At 29.1% G+C, this 12,288-nt stretch overlaps 1 protein-coding gene across 1 annotated transcript; it reads right to left on the bottom strand.

The window, feature by feature from the left end:
- Positions 1 to 3,197: 3,197 nt before the first annotated feature.
- LOC113866949 (probable LRR receptor-like serine/threonine-protein kinase At4g20940) lies at positions 3,198 to 7,645 on the bottom strand. Its single transcript, XM_027501772.1, has 3 exons — positions 6,403 to 7,645; positions 4,719 to 6,263; positions 3,198 to 3,966 (listed from the first exon to the last, which is right to left on the bottom strand). Exons 1-3 carry the CDS (start codon positions 7,457 to 7,459, stop codon positions 3,383 to 3,385), a joined length of 3,186 nt encoding a protein of 1,061 aa, XP_027357573.1. The 5' UTR covers positions 7,460 to 7,645; the 3' UTR covers positions 3,198 to 3,382.
- Between the last annotated feature and the right edge of the window lie 4,643 nt (positions 7,646 to 12,288).

The following is a 12,288-nucleotide window of genomic DNA, read 5'->3' as shown; positions in this document are numbered from 1 at the left end:
TAGAAAATTATTTGTTTATATTGTATATTATTAAATTAAATTTCTAAAGAAAATATAATTTTACATGTTTAAATTATTTTATTAAATATTTTAATATTTACTAACAATACTAAATTGTAAATTACTTTTAAAAATACTACATTTATCAAATTATTAGCTTATAATATATATTGTTAAATTAAATATCTAATGAAAAGACAAGTTTACAAATTTAAATTATTTTATTAATTATTTTAATATAATTGTAATAAAATGGTTCAATATTCTAAATCCTCTACTGTTGTCTTTTGTTCACCATTTTTTGTTTTATTTTTCTCAAGTTACGACCTAATAGAAAATATAATCTTTTAAATTATTGTATGATCGAAAAAGTTTGAACAATATATTACAAATTTATAATTTATATATTAATTTCTTCATTCTTTTATCTTACCTTAAGCAATTATTTTTTCTTCAATAAATTTTGTGTGCATGACCACTCTAATCACATCTATTCATAAGTAGACGAAGTTACGTTTCAAAATTTAATACTCTCATTAATAAGTAGGTTTAGTCAATTTAATAATATATAATATAAAATAATAATTAACATTCAAATGTTAAATAAAAGTTAAAAACAAAGATACATTTTTATTTATAATTAAAAGATAAATCGAGAACTTCATAAAAAAAATTTTAAAAGTATTTTTATGTAATTTAATCAATATTTTTTTTTCTATTTTCAACATTTGACATAGAAAATTTTGAAATTCGTTTAAATTATTTATAATAAATTATAATATTTTTTTATTAAATATTATTTACAGTAATTTTGTTATTGTTATTTTTAACATTATATAATTATCAATTCTAATAAATTTTTTTAAATACAATTAAAAATAATAAGTATGAATTAATTATAATTATAATTAATAAATTATGCAAATTATGAAATTAATTTTAAATTATTTTATTTAATCTTAACAATATATAATATAAACTAATAATTAGGTAAGTATAATTTATTTAATTTTAAAGTAAGTTTTAGTTTTTGAAATATATATTAAACTATATATTATATTAAAATAATTAATAAAATAATTTAAATTTATAAACTTGTCTTTTTATTAGATATTTAATTTAACAATATATATTATAAGCTAATAATTTGATAAATGTAGTAATTGTAAACTAAATTGCAATTTAGTATTATTAGTAAATATTAAAATATAGATTATATTAAAATATTTAATAAAATAATTTAAACATGTAAAATTATATTTTCTTTAGAAATTTTATTTAATAATATATAATATAAACAAATAATTTTCTAAATGTGGATTTTTTATTTAAATTACATTTTAATATTTGAAGTACATATTGAAATGTAGATTATTTTAATGAATTAATAAAATAATTTAAATATGTAAATTTATCTTTTATTATAAATTTAATTTAACAACATATATTATAAACTAATAATTTTATAAGTTTAATTTTTTTAATTTAAAATATATTTTAGTGTTTGAAGTATATAATAAAATATAGATTATATTAAAATAAAATAATAATTTTAACTCATAAATTATGAAAAATATTATAATTAATTTTAATAACGGTAATTTAAGCTAATTTATAGTATAAATATTTATGTTGCCGTTTGTAACATAATATAACCATCAATATTAATAAATATTCTTTAAATACAATTAAATTATAATAAATATGATAAAATATAATTTTAATTCATAAGTTATATGTTTTGATTTTTTTTGCAGAAAGTAATAAGTAAGTGGAGTCAATGTAAATGACTTTATACATTCTGAATTTTAAGGTGTAGAGTAATAAATAGACAAAGTTATGTTTCAAAATTTAATACACTTAGTAACAAGTAAGACAGTAGGTGTAATCAATTTTACACACACATATATATATATATATATATATATATATATAATATAGATAGATTGTTTTTTTTTCACTCTTCGAATATTTATCGTGCATACTCAAAATCCAAAGTTAATAAATACCATTGATTAAGTTAAAATAGTCTTATATCAATTGATTCACATTTAACAGTAAAAGTTTCATCAATTTATTTTCAATTTTAATTTTGAAAATCAAATTATAAATATTTTCAAGTAAGATACTAACAAAGTTTTCAACATATTAAAGAAATTTCGTATAAAAATTATTAAAGTGAGTTTTATTTTGTGTTGATAAACCTTACGTAAACATTTCATACTAATATGAAATATACGTAAGAGTTCGTCGTTCATCTTTATATAAAGTAGCATGCAACAAATATATTTAATATATTTTTCTAATGATTATAGTATATGTGAATGAATATAAAATTTTTTAATATCTAAAAAATCAATTTTGGTGATTTCCATAATTATTGTTCTAAAAAATTTAAATTTATAAATATTTAATATAAAAAATTAACTTGTCTTTTCCTTTAAAATGTCTTTAACATATCCAACATAATCGAAAATCCTTTAAGATTTGAGCTATTTTCGGGACTTTATTCGCTTCCATGTTACGAACTTAGTTTTAGATTAATTCTCAAACACAAATTATTTTGTTATAAATTCACTTTTAACTTAATTTAATTTTACAAAATATAAATAATCTAAACCGATATTAAGTAATGCTGAAGAGAATCCAATGGATCCTTTCAGTAATGCTCATTTGGGCTAGCACAGGCTGTAGCGTGGCCAGAAAGAAATTGGAACGACTAACATGTTCAGCATCGTAATAGTTTATAAAAATAGAAAATTTAATTATTAATTTAAGCAAAATGCAAATAAGTAACACTGGATAAAGAATCAAACAATTTTTATTAAGAAAAAATTAATATCCTCTCACCATAATTTTTAATCACAAAATCATTTTATTCCTTAGCCAATACGCAATTTTAATATTTAAAAAACTTTGGAACTAAGCAAGTAATTATATTTTTAGATAATTTCTACACAATAAAACCAACACATGCAAGGTTTGAATGTAACATAACATGGCTTCCACAACCACAATGGTTACATGACAAATGTCTAACATCTATGCAAATTGCCGATCAACTCTACGATCAATTAAATCAATCAAAAATCAAAATAAAACTGCTATGTGCTAACCATTACCTGTCCAACATGTACTGCCTTCAACTAGTATTTGCAAACAAATGATCACTCATAATACATCCCATTTGAAGACAAAATTAGATGGTCACGACCCATCAAGAAATATCCATGTATATGCTTTTGGCATATGCCCCATTTTTACAGCTAAAAAATGGTTAATACAAACATGTTAAAGAGCCAAACTCTGAACAAATATGGGATACTAATGAGACATTAATTCCCATAATGTGTCAAAAGTTGAAGTAGTTAGCACTAGAAAACTATATAGAAGAGAGATCTTCATATATAGTCTTGATACCAGGCCTTTCAGAAACAGATCGAATGCATCGAACAGCTATACCAAGAACCTCCTTCATTCCCTTTTCTACAACTGGATTACCCATTTCTGGCATCAAGATAGCATCAAAACATTCTGAGCCTCTACCTTCAGCTACACGCAACCTTACCCAATCTGTCAGATCAACACCCCCCTCCTCACCTGATATCACATCACCAGCACACCTTCCAGTTAGAAGTTCCAAAAGTATCACTCCAAAAGCATAAACATCTGATTTGAAGGATGGCATAGGCTTCTTAGAAGCAGCTAACTCTGGTGCGCGGTAACCCAAGACTCCAGCATCAAGAATCTGTTCAACGGTACCTGCTTGAGTCATAAGTCTGTGAAGGCAGTAATCAGCAACACGTGCATTCATATCTGCTGTATCTAACAGCACGTTTGTAGCTTTGAGGTTTCCATGAGGAACGGCACGATCAAAATGGAGATAGTTCAGGCCACGTGCTACATCAACTGCAATTTTGAGCCTCTGAGCCCATGTTAATGGTGGACCTTTTCTTCCTGGTCGATCTGACAATTTAAATTATAATTAAGTTAAACTGGAAATATTTAAGGATGACACACAACACCAATAGACATAATGGATGACCTTGAGAAACATTTACTGCACCCACATTATGATATGCATTAGAATTATTGCACACTGAAGACACTGTAGTAATTGAGTGACAATATTGTGATTTAAAAGCTCCTGACAACCTAAATTTATTCTAGCACCCAATGCTCACTAGAACTAGAAATCATGCAACAACTCGTTCTATGCCTCAGATATGGGAGATCAGGCGTTATTATATTTCAATCAAAAAGGATTGAGCTTTGCACTTTAAATGGATTTTTTTGGCAAGTTATGACAAAACAAGATCTTTCCTTGCATTCATGTTGTATTTCTTCAAAGTGTGATTTTCAGGGTGCAATTTGAAGGAATCAAACTGAAAATTACAAATTTATACAAGGCCTTCAATGTAGATATATCATCTATATGTTGGTGAACAAGCAGATGTTAGAGTATAAGTTACCATGGCAAGTAAAACCAAGCATTTCAAAACTCAGAAGACCATCAAGTATCATGTTGCTAGCCAGTTATGTAATATTTAACTATTTTTAGGGCGTACTATACTATCCCTTCCTACCTATCCTCTTTATCCTGTTCATTGATTCTCACTTACCCAACACCACTCCTGAGGTGACCCCCCAACCCCCCCCCCCCCTCTCCTTTTATTTAAGGTTCAAACTAACGAAAGGAAGGAATGTCAACATATTACCATAAAGAAAACTTGCAAGGCTCCCTGGTGAGATGTAATCTGAAAGAATAAGCTTCTCGTGCTGCGTAGGACCCCAATAATATCCTCTCAATCCCACGACATTTGGATGCCTTATGTTTGCAAATTTTTTTGTCTCCTTAACAAATTCTTTTCTCTGTTTAGCCACACCTTCTCTCAACCACTTCACTCTCAACAATAAACCATTCTCCAGAGTTGCCTTGTAAGAAGTGCCATGACTACTTCTGCCCAAAACTTCAGCTGGTGCCCTTGAGAGTTGCTCAGGTGTCAATGTTATTGTATCATCAAGAAAATGCAGCTCTCCAATCAACCTATCTGGTGATCTCGTATCAAGTCTTGCAAGATTTTCAGCACTAAATGAATCACCAGACTCTGGTGACCATGATAAGTGGCTCTGCTTTGATGGAGAGAACCCAGTTACAGCTGCCATTTTTTCATCAGGGGTGATTGCATCTGATGGTGACCCTTTACGAGCAGTCACAAGATCCTCAGCCGATACAACCAAAGCACTACCCCGGTCTGTTGCACGAACCGGGCCAGAAATAATTGGTTCAGGATGCCTATTAATATCCTTACTTGTATCATATTCTGGCGGAGATCTTGATATGCGTATGTAGTGTATGAAGACAGCCAGCAAGATTAATATGAAGAGTGCAACCACACAGGATACTATAATTATTACTTTAACAATAGTGTTCATAGACTTCCTCTTGGAACTTTCAGCAGGTGAAGTTGTTGATCCAGGAGGACCATTTGGAAAATGTAACTTGGTATTCCCCGGAAAGAAAGAAGAACTAGGGAACTTCCGAAGAATTTCTGGGACAACTCCGGACAGATCATTTTGTGAAGCATTAAAGTTTTGGAGCCCCTTTGGCATGTTGTTTGGTAGAGGGCCGGTAAAATGATTCTCTGATATATCCAGGTAGTCTAGTGAACTCATATCAGCAATTGTGGTTGGAAGAGAACCAGAGAAGTTATTTCCAGCAATATTCAGCAATTTCAGGCCTGTTAATGACCCAAACTCATCAGGAAAATAGCCATCAAGCTGATTGTGAGAAAGATCAAGAATCTGAAGATCAGATTGACCAAGAGAAGATGATAAATTGATGCCACCAGAGAGCATATTATTTTCAAGATGAAGCTCTTGCAATGTGGGCATTGTGAGCAGATTAGCCAGAAGTAGACCATCTAATTGGTTGGCACTAATGTCAAGTACCCTAAGCTTTGGATACTCTGTTAAGACTTTTGGAAGGAAGCTGTTAAGAGAATTACGGGATAGATTCAAATAATTTAATCGCAAAAACTGAGGAGTTACTTCAGGGATGGCTCCTGTCAACTGATTCCCACTGAGATCAAGAAATTCTATATTCCCCCATTTCAGCATCCTGGTTAAATTTCCTTCAAATTTGTTATTTGAAAGATCAAGTACAGCACAGCTTCCAGTGAGAGGTGGCAGTTCACCAGTGAACCCATTTGATGAGAGATTAAGAGAATGAAGTGTCATTGATGTAATTATACTAATTGGCCCTGAAAAAGATTTTGAACATTAGATGAATAACAGTGAAGCTCAAGACTCTTATGCAATACCACAAACAACCAATTCCATTAGTAAACTATGAAAGGTTATTTATTATGAGGAAAAGAAAATTTGGAACTGCCTAGGTACCTGAGAGATTGTTGGCACTCAAATCCAGTTCAGTTAAAACCAGAGAATCTCCTTTTAGTAGGCCATTAGGAATAAATCCTGAAAATCTGTTGTTGCTAAGCTTAAGGACCTGGAGATCATAAACAAAATCAAATCCAGGCAATTCTCCATCCAATTGATTGTAGCTGAGGTCCAACACCTTCAAATTTTCAAAAACTGGTTCCACAGCTCCACTAGCCAATGATCCAGTAAGCTGGTTGTGGCTTAGGTTCAAATGCTTAATAGTTTCAGATATCCGCGGTAGAAACTGCTTGGAATCAGAACTAGATAGCATGTTCTCACTGAAATCAACATAGCTCACACTTGATAAAAGCATAAACTCAGCATCTAAATGACCATCAAACCTATTCCCATGCAAGTCAAGTTTTTCAAGAGCAGAGTTTAGCTCAAAACCTTTGGGAATTTTTCCAGTGAAGCCATTATGAGACAAGTTTAGAGATACAAGGCTAGTCATCTTAGTCAAAGACACTGCCAATGCTCCAGAAAAAGAGTTGAGGCTCAAGTCCAGAGACTTTATGGAAGCCATTTCTGAAATAGAATCAGGAATTGGGCCAGAGAAGTTATTTCCAGCCAATGACAGATTCTGTAAGCTACCTAATTTACCAATTCCAGAGGGCAAGGATGACGAAAAGAGGTTATTGGAGATATCCAGGAATTCAAGGCTTCTGAAATCAGCAATGTTGTCAGGTAGCTTTCCTGATATGGAATTGTTAGACATTGAGAGTTTCACAAGTTTTGTGAGATTTGAAAAAACACTCAAGTCAGTGTCAGCAGAGAGACCCAAGTTATCAAGGACAACCCCAGCAACATTACCACCATTACACAGAACTCCATTCCACGAAGATGGGCATCCATCAAAGTCAATGGATTCCTCATTCCAGGAATTGAGGACATAACCAGTAGGGTCATGCTTGATGCATTTCTTAAACTCCAACAATGCTAAAATGTCCTGCGAAGGAAGCTGCCCCACAACGGAATAGAAGTACAAAGATAACACTAAGAGGCTTAAGGGCTTCATAGTCTTCTATAAACACTTGAATGTTTACTTCTGTGTAGTTCACACTCAAGTTAAGACAGACAGGGAGCTTTTACACTTCTAGTTCAAAAAGATAAGCAACTATCTATCTCACCGACCAACAAAAGGTACAAATATATTTCCAAGATACACTTTTTCACTTCTTGCAAAAGAAACCCCCAATTTGAATAGAAGCAGGCAAGCTCAATATCCAAGAAGAAGAGAGTAGGGTCCTCAAGCTTCTCAATCCACACTAAGTGAAGGACTTAGTGCCAAAACCCAAAGCGTCCAAAACCTTAAGCAAGCAAATAAAGACAGCATTCAATGAGAAATGATAAACCCAGAAATAGAGACTAAAAACAATGTTTCACAAAGTCATCAACTTTACATGCTAAACAACCATAAAATGATGGGAAACCAGAAGCTCCAAGAGATTCATTGTCCTTCAAAAAGAAAAACCTTACACATGCAGTGCAGCTTCTTCAGCTGAGACAACCATTAGCTGCAAAGAGTAAGCAGAAAACATAAATGCACTGAAATGAACCAAACAAAATGTGTCAATGTTTAGAGATCTGAACACAAAACACATTATCTTCTTTTTACCAAAATCACTTCTTTTGAACACAATGTAGACCAAAGCAAAAATCCCTACCCTCAAGTATCAAACTTTTGAGGCAGGCATGAGAGATTAGCACAAAGACTATAACTTCAAAACTTCAGAACTGAAGTACAGTATAGCAACATTGTAGCTAAAACAAAGTTAAGGAGAAAAGGGAAATGAGTACCCAGTTGACACTCCATGCTGCAATAAAGGAGAAGGGACCCAGAAAATTTTTTTGTCCTAAAAGCTTTAATTGATGGATGGAGATATTTTTACAACCCAAAAAAGTATTAAAATTTCTGAGAACAGTAAATAACCCCACGATTTACTTTAATGGTGAGTGACAATAAAACCTTAAAAAAGAGAGTACCTTTGTCCCTTTTAACTTGTGTCTTTTAGCATGCATGTGACAATGTAGCAATGGAGGAAAATAAAAATAAACCCTAATGGTTAGTTTATGAAATGTCTAAAGATAAAGTTCTTAGATTTCATCCTTTTGAGGTTCTTAGTGTCTGCATTCAGCAATGCAATTTGACATGGAGGCAAGGAGAAAAAGTAAAGCGGGAAAAAAGTTAGGGTTTTTTATCTCTAGCTTCTGTCAATTTTGTTGGGTGTTAAAAAAAACCTTTCAGCAAAAAAATTAGGGATTTACCCGCCAAAAATGGACACGGAATCTCTCACTTTCCTAGTGGACGTCAAAAGATTTTATGAAATAGAGTTTAAGATTTTGGGTTATAGAGGTTGGAAGGTGTGTCAACAGTGCCATGTAGGAATGGTGTGACCCACCACTGCCCCTTTGACTAGGGTTTCTTGTTGGGATCAATGGTTCCAAAATTATTCAATTAAGGCACATTCACACACACACACCCCACTGAAGAGGTGAAGTTGGTGAGAGAATAATGGAGATAGGTTAAGGGGATAGGGACATGGGTCACTAGCCCTGTGCCAAAAAACATGGCCTGTAATATGAGCCAACTACAACAGAGACAGAAATGGTTCTCACAAAAAAATAAAGTATCCTCTTTTCACTTATGAGATTTCTAGATTTACCATTTTGTTAATATTAAACTTAAAGGAAAAATTTAAGCATTTAAGATTGATTATTTTTATTAGGAAATAATTTGTTATATCAAAACAATTTTATTAATTTTAGCTTTTAGGATTAGGTTTGAGCATTTAAAAATGGTAATTTTTTATTATAAATATAACATTTGTTATACTTTATATTTTCAAGGTGATAAATATTTTTTAATTAAAAAATAATAATTTTAATTACTTATCTTTAGCCTTAAAAGTTAAAAATTAATATTTTTATATTAAAAATATATCAGTGTAATAAATATTGTATTCTTAATGAAAATATTCTATTTTTAAATACTTAAAATTAATGTTAGTACTTTTTCTCTTTTTTAAAAACATATATTCTTGTATTTATTTTAGTGTATTTTAAAATTAATGTTTTTGTATGCGTTACTACTTTATAATTAAAATTAAACGGCTTAGCCAACTGCACTTAAAAACACAGGGAGTGTTGCCCTCTCTAATGTTACAATTGTACCGAAACAGAAAGGTTGGGGGTTTCCACGGTGCATAAAAATATTATATTAGAGCTTCTCTATGATATTTTCTTTATTTATTTTTCGAAACTTTAATAATTTATTTTATTTATTTATTATTTTTATTTTATAAAAATAATGAATAATTGAAACTTTTTCATGATTCAATTTTAATAATTAATATTTATTTAGTAAAAGATAATAAACAAGATATCAATTAACATAAATGAAGAATACAATAAAAGAATAAGTAATTTTTTTTGTAAAATTTAAAACATTAATTATTTTTTAATTCTTATGGAACGATTTTAACGTACAAAATTTGAAAGATTATTATTTTGATTTGTTTTCTTAATCATTGTAAGTATTCTTTTCTTTCACCGAAAATTGAAGACTATGCCCACGCGCATAATGGTAACAAATGCATTATATTTTCCCCATATCATTGGACATTTTAGAGTGGACCGCTACGGAATGTCGGTGTAACTTGCCACATACTTTTTTTAATATATTTTTATTTATTAGTTAAAATATATTAAATATTATATAAATTTTATTTTTTACAAATTTATTTTAATATTTTTATTTCACATATGTATGATTTTAATCAATTTTAATTAATCGTTAAAAATATGTTTAAAAAGTGTGTTAGAAATAAGTTGCTAGCGTTAGTGCTGTTTATTGAGCTTTATTTTGGCCCCATTGGTTTATATTAATATTCATTCACTTCTAATACCAATGGAATAATTTTTGGTATTCATTAATTTCAGTCAACTACTACTTTGTTACGCAAGAGTGATTCCATGCAATGCTATGGGACGAGGCAACAATTCAATAGCCAAAAGTCAATGGTCACTAATGTATGCCCCTAATTAGTATTATTGTTGCTATAAAGTTGTCTATTTTCAATTGTTTTGAAGACTCAACCTTTTAACTTATATGAAAAGTTTTATTTTATTAACTTAAAAATAGTCTTTTTGATATTTAATGATATTGGATATTCAAATATAGTCAATTCAAACTATTAAAAACATTTGACTCAATATATAAAAGAGAATGAACTTCATAAAGTAAATAAATAAAATTTAAAACCTTATATTTATAATTAAGTCAAACTCACTCAAATCAACACTTAACTTTTTTTTGTTTTCTCGTTCCTAATAATAATGGTTAGAGTTAGATGTAGGTTTCATTGTGTATGAGAAATTCACAGTCTATATTCAACTGGTGGAAGAATTTTTCGTAGAACATGTATAGATATTTTCTGTGACAGACATGATTATGTGAAATAAATGTTACTCTATATTAAACATGTCTTTTAGTTGGAATAAAATACAATTTATATTAAATGCACGAAAATATAGAATGGGATAAACATATGAGAAATGTTATCTTTACCAAAAAATATGTTATAATTTTTTCTCATAGTTCAGAGAAAGATAACTAATTAAATAAATATACATATATACATAATATGAAAACAATATAACTAAACCTATAGATTTTTATTACTTGTGATTTGAGTATAAAATGGATACATAACCGGTGGGCGCTTTAAATTTATTAGTCACCCATGGCCATGAAGCAACTTGATGCCAAGTTTGTTGATGGCTTACTGGCTTTAAAGTTATAAAATTATATACGATGGAATAAAAATTGTAATTTAAATTAATTTATATATGTATTTCAATTATATTCAACAACTCAAAATCAAACAGACATTAATATGATCCTACTTACACCTTAAATGATACATTAATTAAAAGTAACAGTTTTAAATACAATAATATGCATAACAAATTATAAAGTTATTAGGATTTATATCATTAATTTTTAATAGTAATTATAACTATATAATTTTATTTTTTTTAATTATAGAAAGCCAAATTTACGTTTATGATGTTTTTGTACTTGTCCTCTTCCTTAATAAAATTAAGCATTAATTCCTTCATTTAAAATGATTATTCATTTATTTTTTGCACACAACTCTCATCCATCAAATTAAGATTTGTCTTTTTCTAATACTTATGAACTCTTATCAACATTTGTTTTATTAAATATATTTTAAAACTTCTCTTTAAAATATAAAAAATAAAAAATACAACTACATCATAAAAATATTACATTCCTTACCTATTCAATCGTATCCTTATTTTAAATACTTGTATAAACTACAAATAATCTTAAACAAAATAGAAGAAGTAATAATAAAAGGCTAAAAGCTTGTTTGTTTCTATTTTTAAAAATAAAAAATATATTTAATTTTAGAGCCATTATAATTTTAAACATGCATTTTTCTTAAAAGAGTTTTGTTAACCAATAATATTAAAATATTTTTTTAAGAATCAATAAATAATATGTATTATTAAAAATCATGTTAAAATATATTAAAAGAAATTTCCATTGACTCCTTAACATTTTCCTTTTTTTAATTACTCTTTTTCGGCCGAGAGCTTGAGAAAAGAAAAACTTATTTCCATGATAAAACTATTTACATTGATGGACTCAAGGCCCTTCAATTTAAAATATTAAATATAATTGAGTAATCTATGTCTCAGCCATTAATTTTACGTCAAAAGGCATGTTACAGTAGCTGGGAATGATTGTCACAGACAGTTCTTTACTGAATCCATTGCCAAAGATACGTAATTTAACCATTCAGATGCACGTAGTAA

The sequence above is a fragment of the Abrus precatorius genome, unplaced genomic scaffold (assembly GCF_003935025.1).
Source record: "Abrus precatorius isolate BTA unplaced genomic scaffold, Abrus_2018 Scaffold10, whole genome shotgun sequence".
Taxonomy (NCBI): domain Eukaryota; kingdom Viridiplantae; phylum Streptophyta; class Magnoliopsida; order Fabales; family Fabaceae; genus Abrus; species Abrus precatorius.
The sequence above is the reverse complement of the archived record's forward strand: the minus strand, read 5'-3'. Positions and strand labels throughout refer to the sequence as shown.

Coding starts and splice junctions, on each gene's coding strand:
- LOC113866949 (XM_027501772.1), bottom strand. CDS start 7,459: ATGAAGCCCTTAAGCCTCTTAGTGTTATCTTTGTACTTCTATTCCGTT. Junction 6,264..6,402: donor GAGTGCCAACAATCTCTCAG/GTACCTAGGCAG, acceptor AATCTTTTTCAG/GGCCAATTAGTATAATTACA. Junction 3,967..4,718: donor CCTTGCAAGTTTTCTTTATG/GTAATATGTTGA, acceptor TTAAATTGTCAG/ATCGACCAGGAAGAAAAGGT.